The following is a 20,281-nucleotide window of genomic DNA, read 5'->3' as shown; positions in this document are numbered from 1 at the left end:
GTTCAACTAAACCTAAGGAAAGAAACTTGTAATTTTGTTTTAGGGTTACCTAGTTGTTACTCTAGGCCTGATCATTCAACAAATGTTTTTGAGTACCTCTTATATGCTAGCAGCTGTGCTAGACAAAGCAGGTACATGTGTATTGAGAGCTGAGATGGAGACAAAGTTGTCGTCAGAGCTGGAGCAAAGGGACCTTGCTAGGGAAGGGTGATAATTTAAAAACGGATTAATGAATCAGTGGGTAGATCTTGAACATTTGTATAGGAGAGTGTGTATTTAAAATAGTAAGCAGGATGAAAGCACCATAGGATCTTATACAATCAGATCTTTGATAGATTATTGTAGAAGCTGTGAACAGGATAAATTGGAAGCCAGAGAAATTAGAAGCAGAGAGACCAGCTGGAAGAGTGTTGAAATAATACAGGTGGGAAGCAACAAACAAGACTGTTGGCAATGGAAACAGTAGGGCAAGGACCCAGGAGTTCAGCAGGTATCCTATCTCTCAACTTATTAAGTGATTTGCAATTTATGTCTCCTGTTTTATTACTCTCTTACTGTGTATTATGTGGAATTGAGTCAGCATTCACCATCTTTTAACCTGTTCTTAACATATCACAGTCATTTATTTTGGTGCTAAGTATCTTCTAAATAACATTTTCCCATAAAGTTTATTGCATTGTACAAAAAATTTGTTTTAAAGAGTAGTAGACAGTAGGGTATTTGTACAGGTTCATTTCAGTCTCTTTGCAGAATACAGCATTTCTTATCTTTCATGAGAGGCCCCAAGCTAGAACTACCCAGCTGAGCCATTCCTGAATTCCTAACCCACATAATAAGTGTTTATTAGTTGTTTTAAGCCACTAAGTTAGGGGTAATTTATTATGCAGTAATAGATAGCTAATATGCACATCCATGTCCTTTGCCATGTAACTGTGATGCCCTCCCACTGTGGGCAGGGTAACTGCTCTTTAACTCTGGGCTCAGCCATTTGACTTGCTTTGGCCAATAGGAGGCTGGCTCTCTTGGGCCTCTGCTGTCCCACCATGAGAAAAATGTGCCGTGGCTAGACTGCTGGTCCAAGAAGAATGAGAGACACTTAGAGCAGAGCCTCTCCAGCCAACCCAGAGGTGTGCAGTGAAAAGCAAAGCCACCAGTCTAGATTAGCCGAATCCCAGTTGATCCACAGACACATGACCAATAATAAATGATTACTCTTTAACGCCACTGAGTGTGGGGGTAGCTTTACCAATAATGAACTGGAGTCAGATGGAGTCAGAGAATCTGTGGGACCTGGAGGTCTAGGCCACGCCTGTCATTAGGATTCTGATTTGAGGAGTTGACTGGAGACTTCTAGCGTGAGGATCGAGCTCTGCCTTCCAGGGCTAGGAACTACTAAAAGTAACTGGAGTACCAGCCCTCCCCAGGCTGGAGAGAGTGGAAGTTTGGTACTTGGAGTTTCAGGAAAGCCATGTCAGGACTATTCATGAAGCACCTATAGTGGGTTTTTTGTGCTTTTCTTAAAGTTTTTATAGTTTATTAATCCTCTTATGAAAAATTTGCACTGTCACTGCAGATAAAGTCATTGCAGAATCTGCTCCTTGTTTTTGCCGGCACTAACTTTCTTCAATCTGTGCTTGTGTTCTTTTCACTATTTTCTGGAGGCCTTTTTCTTTTCATACAGGCCATGTCTTGCAAATTTGTGTTTGAGTTCATGAATCATAAAATCGTGCCAAAGCCAGTTGTCTTGCTACCACCAAAATGGGTTTTGAACCCAAATACAAAGATGACATCCAGTATGGTTTTGTACATTTTAGTGAGTTTTTCCTAAATTTCTGCCTTAGGTACTGTTGCCTTCCCAGGATAAAGGACATCAATGACCATGTATTTCCACTAAAGTAGTTGGTTGGTCATGAACTTCCTGGTTGGGATAGTTACCACGATGGCAGTCGATCCTCAGGCAGCCAGAGAGGACTGCAGTGTTTTATATGGAGACATTATTGTGCAGTGTACAAGCAGAAGCACAGAATAATGATGGAGAATCCAGGGCTGTGCAGACTGTGTTCATAAAAAAGAATGAAGGTGGCCAGGAGAGGTTGACCCAAGAGGAAACCACTGAGTTTGAGTTCAAAGAAGCTAATTAACCTTAGCAAAGTGGAAGGGAGTTCACATTGAAAGTTTTCATTTGTAGATTTGAAATAGGAAAACTTCATTTTCCTTTCTTTGAAGTAAAAAATATCCCAAGTATATATACGTGTAAAAACTACCTTAAAAAGAAAACATAGTTTAAGAGGTTTAAAAGTAAAACAGTGAGCGCAGGATAAAAGCATTAAGGTCCTCTGGGGTGTATTTCACTGGCACATTTACTCACAACCTGTCCCTCACATTGGACCCAAGGCATGGATTAACAAGCTAATAAAACATACTATGTCATGTTTTATTGTTGCTGGGCATCTATTCAAGCTTATGTCACTCACATACCCAAAACTTTGAAAATGCTTGTGGTGGTGATAATAAATACCTATAATTTTACTAACATCCTTTTTTCATAAAGTAGACACAGTCTTAAATCATTCATTGCAAATAAAAATGTTGAATTTATTCAGATTTAAAGGCTATTGAGTATGGTTTAAAATGTTTTTTTATTATGAAATGTATCAAGCATACAAAAGAAAATACATGACAGATAAATACTGTTTAAAGAATAGTAATAAAATAAAACACCTTGGTGCCCGCCATCACATTTAAGAAATAGTGCTATATACAACTGAAATCTCGCTATGTTATAAGCTATTATGACCACAATAAAAAAAAAAAGATTACACCCCGGAGATGAAAAGAATTTGCTCCACACCGCAGGTGTGAAGTGCCAGCAGGAGAAAAATAAAGTTTTTTATTTTTATCCTAGCTGGTCAGGTTGGTTCAATAAAGTGACCACATGTATTCAGTCTGGTTGCTTTATTGTATTTCTGTTTGCTTTTCTGATTACTCATTTTGAATGTAGACTTTGCCCATAAGTTAATGTGAAATTTTAATTTTGAATGCTTTCCTCCTCAAGCCCAGAATAAAAATAATAATTCTGCTTAGCTGGGCACTTTACATACGTAAGAAAAACAATGCTGTCCATCTCAGCCCTGGTGCAAAAAGAAGAGAGAAATCTTAACCCAAAGCAGGAGACAAGGAGCCAAATGGAGACGTTGAACAACTTTCCAGCTTTTATAGAAATCGCTCTTTGCAGTGTGGTTTTATCATCTGTCTAAAAGAATTATAAATTCTCAGAATGCTATGTACAAATTTCACTAAATGTAACTATAGGCCATATTATAGAATAAAAACATATTTTATTCTCTGTAAAAAAAAGAAATAGTACTATAAATATTTTTTAATCCACAAAATGTTTTTATTTAAAGGAAAAAGCAGCAAATGTATTATGAAGTAAACATATTAGAACTCAAATATAGGAGTATTAGGTTAGATGTGCAAAGGTGGTAAAGGGAAGGTCGATACAGATATTGAGAAGGCAGAAGAGCTATTGGGGACTGAGAAAGCTTAGTACATATAACAGCCCTTCCAATTAAGTAGACCCTCAAGTTTAGAGTGGGTCTGGTTGGTGAACGTTTTTATTTGTTAAATGTTTAAATTGAATTTGTACACCATTTAGAGATACTCTGGGTCACTCACTGATGGCCGTTGCAGCAAAACATCTTAAAAGGCAGTTTATTTGCCTGAGAGATAAAGCATCACTATTAGGCATGTAAATTGTTTTACAGAGGATCATTCTGATCACAGGATGAGAATAGACCATTCAGAAAGTGAAACCCAAGCCTTCAATTATGATTTGTGTATATACCAGTGAGTCCCAATTTATAGCTCCATCTCAGATCAGTCCTGAGCTCTAGAGCTAAATATTTTGGTGCTAACTTAATATTTCCACTTGGAGATCTCACAAGCATCTTGGACTCAGTACATATATGACCAGATATATGATCTTTCCCTCCAAACCCATTCCGTTGTTCTCTGTCTTCCCAAAGAGCACCACCATTCATCCAGATTCTTAAGTCAAAAACTTAGGAGTCATCCGTAATACTTCTGCCCCTCACTATGCTTACCCCCATGGCTGCCTTACTCCATCTCCTGTATCATCACTTTAGCCAGAAGCATAACTGGGAGGGAGCAGAGAAAGCAGTTGCTCTCCTGAGCATTCTCCTCAAAAGTAGAATGTGGTGGTTTAAAAAAAGACCACAACTCTTTAACTCTCCTCCCATCACCTCCCATTCACTGGTAAAGATCTGTGTCCCTTTTCCTTGAATTTCTGTGGGACTGTGATCACCTCAATCAATAAAACATGGTAGAAGTGACACTACCTGACTTTTCACGCTGGGCCATAAAAGGGTCTGTCAGAATGCTCGCTCTCTTGAAACACTGCTCTGTCTTCTCCCCCTTGAAACTTGACCACTAGTGCTGTGAGAAGCCATGAAGGAAGACCATGGGGAGGTACTCCAGTCATCAGTCCCAGATGCATCTGATTGATGTGTGGGTGAATAAGCCATCTCATTGGAAGTAGGTCCCTGGTAACTTAGCTGTTCTAGCCCCAGCCCTTTGAATCAATCCTCGGCTTTTCAGATCCTCCCAATGAGGTCCCAGATATCATGGAACAGAGGCAAGCCATCTTCTCTGTTCCCTTTCTGAATTCCTGACCCACAGAATCTGTGAGCTTAATGAAATGGTGGTTGTTTTTTGTGCCGTGTTTTGGGGTGGTGGGTCATGCAGAAATAGATAACCAGAATACAGATCTTTTTGACAAATTTTAAGGCAATATGTTAACATGATGTCTGTTAAGACCATGCTGAAAAGATGTTGGGAGGAACAGTATAAATATACTTTCAAAACATCACTGATTGAATCCTCAGATTGTTAGAGAAGGTAGTTATATTAGTCAGCTCAGGCTTCCATAACAAAATACTGCAGACTGGGGGGCTTAAACGACACAAATTTATTTTCTCACAGTTCTGGAGGCTAGAAGTCCAAAGTTGAAGATTCTGGCCAATTCTGTTTGTAGTGAGAGCATTCTTCCTGGGTTACAGGTGGCTGCCTTCTCCCTGTGTGCTTACATGGTGGAGAGAAAGCCGAGCAAGCTCTTTGGTGTCTCTTCTTATAGAGACACTAATCCTACTGGATCAGGGCTCCACCCTTATGACCTAATTTAACTTTAATTACTTTCTTGTTCTAAATATAAACACAGTGGCATTTTGGGCTTCAACATATGAATTTTGCAGGGACGCATACATTCAGTCCATAACCGTAGTCAAGGCCAGTACCTTGTTTATGCCCTCACTTCCCACCATCAGTGGCACAGGCTGCAGCCTGGCTTTACCCCATGCCTACCCCTTTTGCATGGTCCATCTTCTCTTGTCTGAGCTACTCCAATAACCTCCTCCTTTGCCTCCCTGTGTATAATCCTCCCATCTTCTAGTCTTTTCTCCACACTACCAGGAATCTCAAAATGCTAATCTGATGCTGCTGTGGTTCCATTTCAGCCCATCACTCTTGGGCTAAAGAACAAAATCCTGAAAGTGACTCAAAAGATCCTGCATAGTCTGACCCCAATCTTTCCCACCAGCCTTGCCCTGTGTTATTTTCACTGTCACTGTCTGCATGTCAGCCCTATTTTGATAGCCTTCTCTGATTCCTCAGACGTGCTGTTCTCCTTCATATGTGCAATCCTTGCAACCTAGAGCACACTTCTTCATCTTCTTTACTTCTTACCCCTTATTCATCCTTCCTGTTTCAGCTCAAGTGTCACTTCCTTAGGCAAACCATCCCCAAAAGCCCTAGTCTCAGTCAGGTTCTTTTATTACATGCTGTCATAAAAGTATGTTCATTTTCCCCATTGGAAGTATCTCAGTTTGTAGTTTGTATGTATTTGTCTGGCTATCTGATTATCTGGCTTCCCCATTAGACTGTAAGAACTAGGAATGCAAGGACTCTCTCCTTTTGCTCAGCATCGTGAGCACCTAGAACAGTGCCTTGTACACAAAAGATACTCAGTAAATCTTTAACAAATAAATAAATGGAGGAAATACAAATGGCTAACCAATGAAATGACTTCCCATATCTAAATGAAATACACTTTTTACCTGTTAAAATCACAAGTAAAACAATAATTCTACTCGGTGGCAAGACAGTCTTGGGGCCAGCCCTGTGGCTGAGTAGTTAAGTTCGTGCACTCTGCTTTGGCGGTCCAGGGTTTCATCAGTTCGGATCCTGGGTGCAGACCTAGCACCACTCAAGTCATGCTGAGGCAGCATCCCACATAGCAGAGCCAGAAGGACTTATAACTAGAATATACAACCATGTACTGGGGGGCTTGTGGGCAAAAGAAGGAAAAAAAAAAAAAAGAAGAAGAAGATTGGCAACAGATGTTAGCTCAGGTGCCAATCTTTGAAAAAAAAATGTAAAAGAAAAAAGAGAGTCTCAAACTTGGCTGGTCAGCGTGCACATCAGAAGAACCTTTCTGTGAAACAACTTGTAGAGTGTTTTAAGAGACTTTAAAATGTTCAGATCTATTGACCCAGTAATTCTAATTATAGACTCCATCTGTAGAACAGTTTCTATGATGGCCACCAGTAAGCCCCACCTCTATTATTCCTTGTGTAATCCCTTCCCACATTGTATTCGGTTGGTCTGTGTGACCAATAGCACACAACAGAAATGATGATGTGTGGCTTCCAAGATTAGGTTATAAGAGATTGCGAAGCTTCCTTCTTAGATATACTCTCACTCTCTCTCATTCTGTTGTATCACTTGCTCTGGGGAAGCTAACTACCGTGCCATGTGAGTGCCCCATGTGACAAAGAACTAACACCTACTGCCAACAGCTGCCTGAGTGAGCTTGGGAGTAGATTCTCCAGCCCCTTTTTGTGACTGTAGCCCCAGCTAATAGCCTGACCAGCCGTATGAGAAACTCTGAGCCAGAACCAGCCAGTTAAGCCATTCTTGAATTCCTGACCCTTAGAAACTGTGACATAATAAAATGTTTGTTGTTTTAAGATGCTAAGTTTTAGGGTAATTTGTTATGTGGTAGTAGATAACTAATACAGCATCCTAAGGAAATTCTTCCTAAAATGTTTTAGCAGTTGTTAATGTTGGCATGTATAGACTTCATATAGTGTAAACATTTTTCATCTTAAGGAGTGAATTCATTGGAATACTTTCAGCCGCAAAAAAAGGAAAATCCAATTAAATAGACAAAAGTAAGGAAATACATTTTACTCTAACTGTACGTGCAAAGGGAGTCAGGTATCAGGGATGGTTAACATGTCAGCTCCATGATATCAGAGTTTTCTCTGTCTCTCTGCTCCGCCTCCTAGTGTCCTATTTATTATCAGGCTGGTGGCAGTTTGGCTACAGTAGTCCTGGGTGTCTCAACAAGACAAAGCAAAATCCAAAGGGAACAGTTGCCACTTCTACCTGGGTCTCTTTCTAGGAGCTCTCTGGTAGACTTCCCTCGTGTCTCATTGCCTAGAATTGGACCACATACCTGTTCCTAAATTAATCATTGGCAAGAGCAGTGGCCACCTTAACAAAATCAAGGTTTGTTAGTAAAGAGGGAGAGGGAAGTGGATCCTGGTTGAGTGACCGTCATGTCCACAACAGAGAGCTGTCTTGTTTCACTTTTTTGAGCAGCTCATATTGTTCTTGCCTCTCACTCCCCACTAGCTACCACTTTACCTCATCCCTGCTCACCTAGAATATAGCACTTCACCCCTTAACGAACCTTCCAGTTGTTGCCACTCTGATCCACACTGCCTCTGAAGCAATCAATCTAAATTGCACATGTAATTATATCATTTCCTGCTGAAAATAGTTTCCTAGCACCTAAATGATAAGATCCAAACCTCTGGGCCTCATACATAGCTAATTAGTCTCGTCTTCCTTCACCTCCCTCTCCCACTGTATGCTTCAGCAATATAAAACTAATATTGATGCCCCAAAGTCATCCGCTACCTTGTCTTCTTGGCTAATTCCAGTTTATTATCCAGAACCAGGCTTAACTAACAGTCCCCCCAATGAAGCCTTCTTTAACCCTTGCTTAATAGAACTCTTCATTCCCTTCTCTGTACTGTAAGCGTAGCTCTCTTTTCACATACCAAACTACTTTCTAACTAATTACGGTGTTTCTCCCCTGCTGAACTCATACTAAAGGTCAAGGAATAGTGCCTAGTTCTCAAATCCACAGTGCCTGGCATATAGTAAGCACACAAAAGATCAATTGAGTTGCATCTACTGCACATTTACATGGTATGCCCAACACCAGCATTCATTGTGCATTTCAAAGCAAGCCAGGTTTCCCTTTGGTGCTGTCCAGTTTGTTCATCTTAAAGAATTATTCAGTATTTCCTTCTGCCCTTACTGTGCAACCCATCTGAAGACTATCTGCTGCCCTCTACTTTTCCGAAACTAACCCCATCCCGAGCATCCCTCCTGCTGATGGATTTGTGCTGTAAAATAGTCTTCCCTTCTCCATCCTGACCCCTCATCAGCATGATCATTCCCGTACATCTCGGCAAGTCCTGGCTAGTGGGGGGGGGGGGGGGGTGCAGGAAGGAGTTGGCTGGCCTTAGACCAAAGAATTCCTGATTTTTAAATTCCCTGGCAACTCTTCTCTCTAATTTGTGAGTAAAATTTTAATAGCTTTATTTATTGTACAGAAGTATTTTTTAAAATAGACTTTAGTTATACACATTTATCAAATCTTACCAGTTTCTCTCCCATGATTTACATAGATGTAAAGTTTCCAGATAGCTACTTTACTATTTCCAATGTAATTGGATTATAAATTAGAACAAATTATTTCATTTTATTAGATGATGCTGTTAAAATATCGTATTTTTTCCCCTTCCTTGGGATTCCTGAAAAAATACTTAAGATATTTACTATTTCTAATCTTGTTACTTATGTGCTCTAGACTCTTGAATCTCTTCAATGGATATTCTTAAAAGACTTAATTTACAGGTTTAAAATGCCTTTTTGATACATATATGAATGTCATTGACTCTTAAATACAACCTACTTTTTAAACTATACCTGGTATTTTGTGTGTATTTCTACCATGTATTAAGCAAAATAGAATCTAATTGGTATATGTCTGAGACCCATCTCTGCCACTTACTAATATCTGATTTGGGTCGAAATACAGTCTTTTAATCTCCTTATCTATCAAGTGGGAATAATGACAATTAAGATTTTTGAAAGCTAGTATGATAATGAATGTGAAAATGTCATCACCTAGTTAACTCTCAGGAAATGTTAGATTCTGTTCTCCTCCTTGCTTCCTTCTTATCCCTAAATGTAGATAGAGTCTTTATTGAAAGTTTCTTGACCTTAACTTTTTTTTTTAAACAAAGTTGGTAAACTGTTTTGGCTCTTGGTTAGCTTCTCAGAATAACTGAAAAGGACAATTCAAATCAAATATCTAAAATGGTGAAATGTGGCATTAGAGAGATCTTGTCTCTTGTCAAACCCAAATTTATGCTGCGTTTATAAAGATAGCAGCTCAGAGTATGAATCTTAAGTAGAAAGCATGAAAACAGGAAATATTTGCATACTTTCTTTAAAGTACTTTTAACTCAACATGTAGTCAGTTTCTTAGTTTCCTAAACTCTTCTTTTCTCATCATGTGAAGGGTAGAAGTTGGCTTGGCGGGTTCTAGTTGGAGCTTTGACATCTTCCTGGGTCAGTTACTTTGCCTTTGTTCTGTGACCTTGGACCAGACCTTTAATCCGGAGCACCACTTTACAAATGCATTTTGGCCTCATACACATAGGGATGTACAAATGTATTACTGTCATTAGAAAAGCAACTCAAGAGCCAGCCCTGATGGCCTAGTGGTTAAAGTTTGGCGCTCTCACAGCTTCCACAGCCCGGGTTTGGTTCCCAGTTGCAGAACCACACCACCCGTCTGTCAGTAGCCATGCTGTGGTAGCAGCTCACGTAGAAGAACTAGAAGGACGTACAACTAGAATATACAACTATGTACTGGGGCTTTGGGGAGGGAAAAAAGAGAAAGAAGAAAAGAAGAAAAAGCAATTCGAAGTACATGTCCCCTGGACAACTCAGAAGGAGAACAGCATGTTATATCTGAGCAAAACCACCAGTGCCACTATCTTAGGCAAACAACATATTGCAAGCTTCAGTTTTTTTCATGTGTGTTTTTTGAACCAGCCTTACTTGAGTAAAAAGGTCATGTGACAGTGAATAAGAGACCTGCATTTTTAAAATTAAAGTGCTTCTCTCTGACAGTCATTCAACAGGTATGTTGGCATAGATTACCTTTCTCGAAAAAAAATCCCATCAGAAGTAAAATATCCACCAAACATATCTTCCTTTTATATATCATAAAATCTTCAGTAAAAACTGCACATATGTAAGTTGATGCTTTAAGTATATCTAAATCTCACTTACTCTGACTACATTCATTCATTTCACACCAATTCTATGTATCTGATGTCTGAAGATACTGATTTGGATGTGGTTATCAAACCGATTTCTTGGTATTTTACAATCGTACATTAACTTTTCCTTTGTAAAAGAGCATTCTCTTTTACTATATACATGGCAAACTGATGGAAATGAATGGAGCGACTTTGTTTCATTTGTAATCAAGGTCACAATAGGTAATAATTGAGTGTTCAGGGAATAAAATTTCTGATTAACTTAGGTACTGAATTATTGTTTGTGACCTGATTAACTTATGATAGCAGATTTCAAGGGACTGTAAATTAATTCTTTCTTGGTTATCTGAATTTTCTAATTTTTTTCAGTGATCGTGTATTACTTGCATAATTTAAAATGTAGAAATGATGAATAATAAAATATCTTAATCACAATAAGAAAAAATATAATGAACAAAACTGAATCTTTGATCATTGGAGATCCTGCAAGAATTATTCTGAAATAGAACCAAATTGATTTATCTATATATTTATATCCATATATATACATGCTGTTCTTGAACTGAGAGCTTCTTGAGATCAGGCTATTTATTAATCTTCATATCTATTTACTGCTTCGCAAGGAACATGACCCATAATAGAACCTAAATAGCTGTTTGTTGTATGAATAAATGAGGGTGGTATACAAACCACAAAAAGTTAATTGAGAGTCATATAAATTTTTTAAACATTAATTTAAGCTTTTGAGACCAAGAAATGTAAAATTTTATACTCATTACCTTTTGTCTTTTTTAACAACTTTATTGAGATATATTTTACATATCATAAAATTAACCCATTTCAAGCATACAATTCAATGACTTTTAGTAACTTTATCGAGTGATACAACCATCACTATAAATCAGTTTTAGAACATTTTCACACACACACTCATAGGGTGCCTCATGGCCATTTACATTTCCACTCCCAGCCCAGGCAACAACTAATGTATGTTTTATATAATGGAATCATACAGTATGTGGTCTCTTGTGGCTGGCTCCTTTCACTTAGCTTAATGCTTTTGAGGTTCATCCATGGCATAGCATGTGTCAGCAGTTCCTTCTTTTGTATTGCTGAATAACTTTCCATTGTATGGATATATCTACTCATTAGCTTCTAAAATTTTTAAAAGAACATTCAATTACTTAATAAATACAACAAATAAACATGGTTCTATTCATTTAGCAAACATTTGTTTAAAATTAAATATGGCCTAAGAGATTAAAAAATATAAAGGTAACCATATCCAGCCCTCAGGGAAACAGAAAAATAAGCAGTCATACAATTCAGAGAGAATAAGTTCTACATTGAAATATAAATAAGATAATGTTAGTCTAAAGAGGAGAGTATTTGTGGGAGTATTTGAGAATGCTTCCCAAAGAAGTGGTATTTAAACTGGATGTGTTCAATTTACTGGGCAGAGAATGGGAGGAGATGACATTCCCTTTAAAAGGAATAATATTTTAAAATTCACACAAGTGTGAAAATATGTATTTTATTCAAGAAACAGCAATTTGTCCTGTGTTACTGAAATGCAGCCCTCAAAGGGGATATTTTGGATAGGAGATGGAGCCAGAAGCTTGGTACCAAAATGGAATGCTTTGAATGCTGTGCTGTAGAGTTTTTCTTGATTCTGTGGACAGTAGGAAGGCATTCAAGGAGAATTATTTCAGTTTATTTATTATGTCCAATTTAAGAAAGATAAAGGGAGGTGGAAAATAGAGAAAGAGAAAGATACCAAAAGAAAGATAGAGATTCAGCAAACATTTTCTGCATACCTAATGAACTATATTGGGTGCTGATGTTTCAGCAGAGCACAGAACAGGCAGAGTCCTTGCTTTCAGGGAGTCAACTTTCTAGTGAAGGGGAGATAACTGTATCAGGTGTCCAGTAGTATCAAAGGAAAAATGTTTAAAGCAGGATAAAGAGACAGGAAATGATGGGGGAGGGATGTGGAATTGAAATTTGATTACAGACCCAAAAGTAATGAGAAATGGAGCCAAGCAAACATCTGGGGAGAGTGTGTGACAGAGAACACCAAGTGCAGAGGCCTCAAGGAGGAGTCTGCCTGGAGCGCTTGAGAAACAGCACGAAGGCCAACGTGGTCTGTCTGATTTATGTTTTAAAAGGATCACCCTGGCAGCTGGGTGATCAGCACAATAAACTATGACTTTGTATATATTTCATTTCACATGTGTTTGGGTTTATATGTGGGATTAATTCCTGGAAGTAGGATTGCTGGCTCACAGGGCAAATACATTTGTAATTTTGATAGATATTGTAACGTTTCGATGCAGTCTTCACTTCCACCAACCATGTTTGAGACACCTGTTTCTTCCCAGCCTCACCAACACTAAGATGGAAGATTTGGGGAGGTGGAAATTTTTTTTTCATTGGTCGGAAACCCCCAAATCAAATTGATGACAGGGTTGCATTCCTTCTGGGTGCTCTAGGGGAAAATCTGTTTCCTTGCCCTTTCTAGTTTCCGCCTTCATTCTTTGGCTTGTGGCTGCATCTTCCATCTTCAAATCCAGCAGCATAATATCTTCTAATCTCCCTCTCTCTGTCATCACAGACCCTGCTGCCTCCCTTTTATGAGGATCGTTTTTACCTTAGGCCCACCCAGTTAATGTGGGATAATCACCCATCTCAAGATCCTGAATTTAGTCGTGACTTCAAAGTCCCTTTTGCTGTGTGAGCTCATAGTCACAGGGTCCAGGGATTAGGGTGTGGACATCTCTGCGGGGGGGGGGGGGGGGGGGGGAGCCACCAATGTACCACAGGGAGATTTGCCGTTTATCTGTGATAGGAAATGCAAATACTTTTCCTTATTGTCTTTTGTCTTCTCACATTGCCTATGGTTTTGTGATTATTTTTCTTTTGTTTTTGCCATTTGGAGTTTATCCTGGTAAATAGTGTGAAATGCAGATCAGTCTTTATTTTTTTCCAGATAGTTATTCGGTCCTACCAGCACCATTTGCTGAAAAGTCCGGTGTTTCCCTAAAATATAGTAAATTCCTGTACACAGTTTGATTGACTTCTGGATTTCCATCTTGTTCCATTGTTTGTCTGTCTAAAAAGTACACATTTTCAAAAAATTACTGAGGCTTTATAGTATGCTAAACTATCTGGTAGAGCTAGACATCATTTGCTTCCCCCCCAACCCCTGTTTTTCATAACTTTCCTGCCTTTTCTTTTTTTTCTGCAGGGAGAGAGTCACCCTGAGCTACTATCTGTTGCCAATCTTCCTCTCTTTTTTTCCCTCCCGAAAGCCCCAGTACATAGTTGTATATTCTAGTTGTAAGTCCTTCTAGTTCTTCTGTGTGAGCTGCCACCACAGCATGGCTCCTGGCAGAGGAGTGGTGTGGTTCTGCACCTGGGAACTGGAGCCGGGCTGCTGAAGCAGAGCTCACCAAACTTTAACCAGTAGGCCATCAAGCTCGCTCTTTCCTACCTATTCTTGTTTGGTTTTTCCCTGTGTAAACTTTAGAATCAGCTTGCCTGGTTTAGAGGAGCTGGGAGGAGTGGGGGACAGAAGGTGTTAGTTTTATTGGAGTAACTTTATGAGGCTGGATCTTACTACCTTTAAACATGATATGTCTTTATATTCATTCAGGTTACTTTTTTTCCTTCAGTAATATTTTAACATTTTCTTTGTATCGATTTTGTATATATCTGAGTTTAGTCCCAGCTTTTTAATCTTTCTTTTCATAGATATAATGGAAGCAAAGACCCTATTTATAATACTTTCTGATTAGTTTTTATGTATGAAAGCTATGGTTAATACATTTATCATATTAATTATAAATTATATTAATTTTATATGCTGCTACCTTACTGAATTATCTTCTTATTTGCAGTAGTTTTTTAGTTGAGTTTCTTGGTTTTTCCCAGCATACAGTTATATTGTCTTCATATAGTGATGGTTAAACTCTTTGTTTCTAATTTTTATATATATGTCCTTTTCTTGCCTCTTCTGTTAGATAGCAGTGGTGTTGTGTGCATCTCTGTCTTATTCCTGATGTTAGGAAGAAAGGCTCGTGTATTTCCCCATAAAATATTTGCTGACTTTTGGGTGCACACTCAGGTGCATACTCACACACACACAGACACACACCCCTGTCATATTAAAGAAATACACATCTGTTCCTATTTTATTCAGCACTTCTTTTTCCCATCAGGAATAAGAGTTGAATTTTGTCAAATGCCTCTTTAGTATACATGAAGAGATAACATGGTTTTTATCTTAGGTTTATTAATATGGTATATTAACTTTGCACATTTTAAAATACATTCTCAGATTTCTAAAATTAAATGTTTTTATTTATACCTAATGTTTCATGAAGCAGGTCTCAAGTTTATGAACTGTGTCTCCCCTGTGTAGCTTTTTGATTATGACACAATGCTGTGTTGCATATTTGCCACTGTCATAATGGAACTCTTTTTGTTTAAAGGCTTAATAAAATTAAGCTGAGAATTTGGTCTGATCAGTGCACTCAAGATTCCCTTCAGCTTGGTGAAAGAAGTGGGGCTAAATCTGAGCTGACCTTTCAATGGCCCCTGTTTACCGAGGGGCCGGCCAGGTGGCGCAGTGGTTAAGTGCGCCCGTTCAGCTTCAATGGCCCAGGGTTTGCTGGTTCGGATCCCGGGTGCGGACATGGCACCGCTTAGCAAGCCATGCTGTGGTAGGCATCCCATATAAAGTAGAGGAAGATGGGCACAGATGTTAGCTCAGGGCCAGTCCTCCTCAGCAAAAAGAGGAGGATCGGCAGCAGATGTTAGCTCAGGGCTAATGTTCCTCAAAAAAAATAAATAATAATGGCGGAAGGAGAAGGATTATGGTATGGATGGCAGGAAGGAAAGTGTTTGAAAGAAAATTAATCTTTCTAGATGGGTTCTAGTTTGAGATTTCAAAGAAACACCATAAAATGGATGTTGTTTTATATATTTGCTTCATCACACTTGTCCTCAGAGAGCTCACTGCCTGCAGTAAAGCTATGCAATAGGATAGTCACTAGCTCCTTGTACCTATTGAATACTTGAAATTCGGCTAGTGATGTGCTGTAAGCGTAAAATCCACACTGATTTTGAAAACTTAATATTAAAAAAATGTAAAATATCTCATAATTTTATGTTGATTATATCTCAAAATAATATTTTGGATATATTGGGATAGATAAAAATGTCATTACGATTAATTTTACCCGTTTCTTTTTTTTTTTTTTTTAAGATTGGTGCCTGAGCTAACAACTGTTGCCAGTCTTTTTTTTCCTGCTTTATCCCCCAGGTACATAGTTGTATATCTTAGTTGCAGGTCCTTCTAGTTGTGGCATGTGGGACATCACCTCAACATGGCCTGACTAGCGGTGCCATGTCCATGCCCAGGATCCGAACCAGCGAAACCCTGGGCCGCCGCAGCAGAGCGCATGAACTTAACCACTCGATCACGGGGCCGGCCCTTACCTGTTTCTTTTCACTTTTTTAATGTAGCTACTAGCAAATTTTAAATTGCATATGTGGCTTACATTATGTTTTTATTAGACTTCACTGGTCTAGAGGCAGTAGGTGTGTGTATACTTACAGATATTACAACGCTTTTCAAAATTTAAAAAGATGAAATTAAATAAACCACAGTTATATTCTCCCTTATCACTTTGTTTCTTCTTATGGGAATAAACTTTGATGAGTAATGTAATATAAATCGTACTCCATTGTAATGGGTTACCTCCTCTCTGATTTTTCTGTTTAACTGTTTATAAGAAACTGGTGTTTATTCATCATGCCCTTGACATTTGCGATAGGATTCTTGCATTTTAGAATACTAGCACTTAAGATCTGATGTGAATATAGGAGGGAGTTAGTTCGGAGGTCCAAGTTTCTAATTTTGCCTTATCCTAAAAATATTTCTTCATAGAAGTTCCCCAGCTCAAAATAAAATTTGCTTCAGCATTTCTTTCATTTTTCTTCCCCATTACCCTAAAAAAGCAGTTCCCACCTCCGTAGTTCTCTTTAGGTAGAGCTGAGCTTCAGCATCTTTAGTTCTGTCTTGTTGCAATAGCCTGAGTGGTTTGAATAGTTCGTTTCTTAACTCTTATTTTTCAAAAACTGAAACAATTAAATTACTCCTAAAGCTTTTTTTTATCTTGGCTTTTGTTGCATTTTTTAGGAAAATTATATCACAGATGATATTGGAATATCGACTTGGAAGGAGCAGACTTTTCTCTCCCATGGTGCCTTATTAGCAAAGAGCTGCCAAGCTGCAATGGAATTAGCAAAGCATGGTGCTGAGGTTCAGGATATGGCATTTCAGTATGGGAAGCACATGGCCATGAGTCATAAGGTATTTGTACACCCTTTCTCTTTTTCCAGTACTTAAATAACAAAAATGATAGACAAGAAACCTTTTACCATTTAATAAGCTGCTTTTATATCTCAAAAAATGTTTATTGTTTGCTTAAAATCTATCAGTCATAGATGGTGATTATTGTGTAATATAAACAGTATGATTAGTGAATACTGTGTAATTTTCATAGAAAGCTACAGCTTACTTAAACCATATTTGTGATATTTATCTTTTCTTACCACCTGAAAGGGTTCTTGAAAGAATTCTTAGAGATTATTAAAGAACGTGTAATGTTGCCATTCACAGAATGGAAGAATATTTGCATTTTTGTTACAGTTCCCGTATAGTTCCTTATATGAAATGAATTGTGAAATGTTAATGAAATTTAGAAATATACTAAATGAAATTGAAAGCTTTAGTTCCATTAGCTGATTCTTTTGAATGGGCATAATGAAATATAAAATATCCCAAGATTGGCTGTTATATTGTTCTCTCTGTGTATATGTAATTTTAAAATTCTATTTAATATGTATTTCTTAGATGTTGCTTAAATAGCTTATAAGAGGGGGGAATGTATACTTATATAGATAATATCTCCAGATGAGTTTTTTATATATTAAATCTTAGATTAGTTTATTAAGCAATTATATGTATTAAATCTTTTTCTAAATTTTTACCTTGAAATTAAAAAGTGAAATAAAGGCTACTGCCAAATAAAAAAGAAATGTTAAGGAAAAATTATTTTAAAGAATTTTAAAGATTATTGTTAATCGTACAGACTGTTCTTTTGCTTGTTAAAGTACATCTAAAAACTGCATTCCTTAAGCTTCATTTTTCATTGTATTAACTCATGCTTTCTGTATATGGCTAAAACATACTAGTGTACATGCATTTCACTGATTTAATTCTTTTGACTACTCCTTCTAGATAAATTCTGATCTCCAGCCTTTTATTAAAGAAAAGACCAGTGACTCCACAACTTTTCATCTGAACTCAGCTCCCGTAGTCTTACATCAGGAGTTTCTTGGAAGAGATTTGTGGATTAAGCAGATCGGAGAGGTAAAATGAAATTAGTCCCATTTTAGGTACCGGTAGTACTTAGTTGATTTTAGAACATAATTCACATTTTGTGATGATCTAAGACATCAGCCATATAGATCATATAGGTCAGCCTATTAGTGTAACAGGTAAAATTCTTACTTTATAATCTACATTTTTAAGACCTGAAGTGTTAGTTAAAAGTTAGAAACTGCAATATTGTGTTTTCTTATTATCTGAGTTCCTAGAATACTGCAACCCAAAACTAGTGCCTGTGGTGAATGCTAATTAACTCAGATTTTTTTTTCTAAAGGCTTTCAAAAATTGGGCTATGGTAATAGCACCACCCTTTAACTGACGGCAATTTCCCATCTGTAGACTGTAGCACAAGCTGCAGAATTCCAGGAGCTCCGTCTGTCAGCTCATTGGGTTATTTTAAAACAAGCTTGGACCCTGAACACTCAAGTTCTGAGGCATTATCAAAGAAAAAAGGGCATGGTTAACTGGGAAGAGTAAAGGGGCATCAACTGGGTAAATTTCCCCTTTTTTTTTGTGAGGAGACAAGGTGTGAAAGATGAGAGGGTACTCTTTTGGTTTTCTTTTAATCCAGAAACTCTGGTATAAAAAGTCTTTGCCCTTTTATCCAAAGCTTCATGGAATTTATTTAACTTCATGGTTCTAATTGATTGGGTTGATCTGAGACTCTGGACATGGGGAACCAGGCACAGCTGAGGGGGTCTAGCCGCCGCCATACCTAAAGCAGAGAGAGCCCAAGTGATATCTGCGTTCAGAAAGATAAGATTTTCCCTCTGCTACCCTTGCTCCCTTATTGGCTCTCAAAATGCTGGCAGCTAGCTTAACATCCCTCATATTTATCAGGTAGAAAACGAGAGGATTCCTTTCTGGGAAACTGTCAAACCCAGGAGAAAAGACCTGCAGATGTGGAAGTTTGGGGCTCCCTCCGTCACCGTGCCATGTCCCTGACCAGCCCACCTGCAGTGAGGCCCACCAGCTGACAGACCTCAGAGTATCTGAGTGCACAGAATAGGCAAGAGAAGTGGACTAGGTGATAGAGGAGCCCTGGGCGTTTGAGAAAAGGCTGTACCATGAAAGAACGAGTCCAGAGCAAGCTGAGGGAGGGAACTCAGAGGACAGGGACGTGGGAGAAAGAACCACGTTTTCAAAAGCACTGTAATCAGTGTACTCAGTGAGGTAAGATATTAAATCCGTGAAAGAAGAACAGGGGATATATAAAAATGGACAATCCAAGAATAAGAAAGCAGAATTATAAAATATAAAAACATGAAAAAAAAAATTTTTAATCAGAAAAAGAATGGAAGATATGAGAAAATCTCCCCAAAAGTTGAGGGAAAAGACAGTAATAAATAGAAGAGAAGAGATAAAAAAAATTAGAGGACCACTTTAAGAGATTGATATTATGAGTCTCAGAAAGAGAAAACTGAAAATGGAGGTAAGAAAATTAACAAAGAATTTTTTAAAAAGGAAAGAAAAATGCGAGAATTGAAGGATCTGAGTCTCCAAATTGAAATGGTGCCCTAAATAATGAACTTTAAAAGACCCACACCAAGTCACATGATTATCAAATTTCAAAACAAGAGGGATAAAGAAGAGTTCCTAATACTTCCAAAAAAGAAAAAGAAAAACCTACGTACAAAGGATCAAGAATCAGAATGGCCACAGTAGTGACACTGAAAGCTTCAAGACAGTGGAGTAATACCTTCAACATTCAAAGAGAAAATTGTTTCCAACTTAGAATTTTATGCCAGTCCTGTTATCAAGTGTGACGTTAAATAAAGACAATTTAAAACAGATAAACATGGTCTCAACTTACCTCCCAAGCATCATTTTTCAGGGAGCAGGTGATATATTCTGTCAAGACAAGGGAATAACCAAGAAAGAGAAAGACATGGAATTTTAGGAACTAGGGGATCAGATATAGGCATGAGGCAACGGGAATTCCCAGGACAACATGAAGGGAAGAATAAACGACAACAACAGTAATGCCAAGAAGAAGAGCACTTACTATGTTCTAATGAGAAGCCTGAGACACAGAGAGATTAACTAATTTGTGCACAGTCACACAGCTAGCAAGTTGTGGAGCCAGGATTCAAACCCAGGCATCCTGGCTACGGGACCCATGTCCTTAAGTAATGTGCTACACTGTCTCTCATCCAAGCAAATCCTAGGCTGATGGCTATGCATCCGGTCCAGATTGGGACAAGAGGACAGAGATCTCCAGGAGAAATCTCCAAGGAAAAAAATGGAACTGATGATCACCTAATGTACTTGACCATACTGAGAATTTAGGGACAGATTAATGATGGATACATAGAAAACTAAGTGTTCTAGTTACTATTGCTGCATAACAAATTACCCCAAAACTTAGCTG

The 20,281-nt window shown here is 38.1% G+C and overlaps 1 protein-coding gene across 3 annotated transcripts in view; it reads left to right on the top strand.

Moving 5' to 3' along the window:
* PDSS2 (decaprenyl diphosphate synthase subunit 2) overlaps nt 1–20,281 on the top strand; it is a 269,187-nt gene that overhangs the window by 196,380 nt on the left and 52,526 nt on the right. For all 3 annotated transcript variants that reach the window (XR_006519200.2, XM_044757198.2, XM_014868397.3), the window contains exons 5-6: nt 16,657–16,830; nt 17,761–17,892. Coding sequence is in view for 2 of the 3 variants with exons in the window: in XM_044757198.2 (XP_044613133.1) it covers nt 16,657–16,830; nt 17,761–17,892 (306 nt within the window). In the remaining variant the exon portion in view is untranslated. The remainder of the gene's footprint in view (nt 1–16,656; nt 16,831–17,760; nt 17,893–20,281) is intronic.

Source organism: Equus asinus, chromosome 24 (assembly GCF_041296235.1).
Source record: "Equus asinus isolate D_3611 breed Donkey chromosome 24, EquAss-T2T_v2, whole genome shotgun sequence".
Classification (NCBI taxonomy): domain Eukaryota; kingdom Metazoa; phylum Chordata; class Mammalia; order Perissodactyla; family Equidae; genus Equus; species Equus asinus.
The sequence above is the reverse complement of the archived record's forward strand: the minus strand, read 5'-3'. Positions and strand labels throughout refer to the sequence as shown.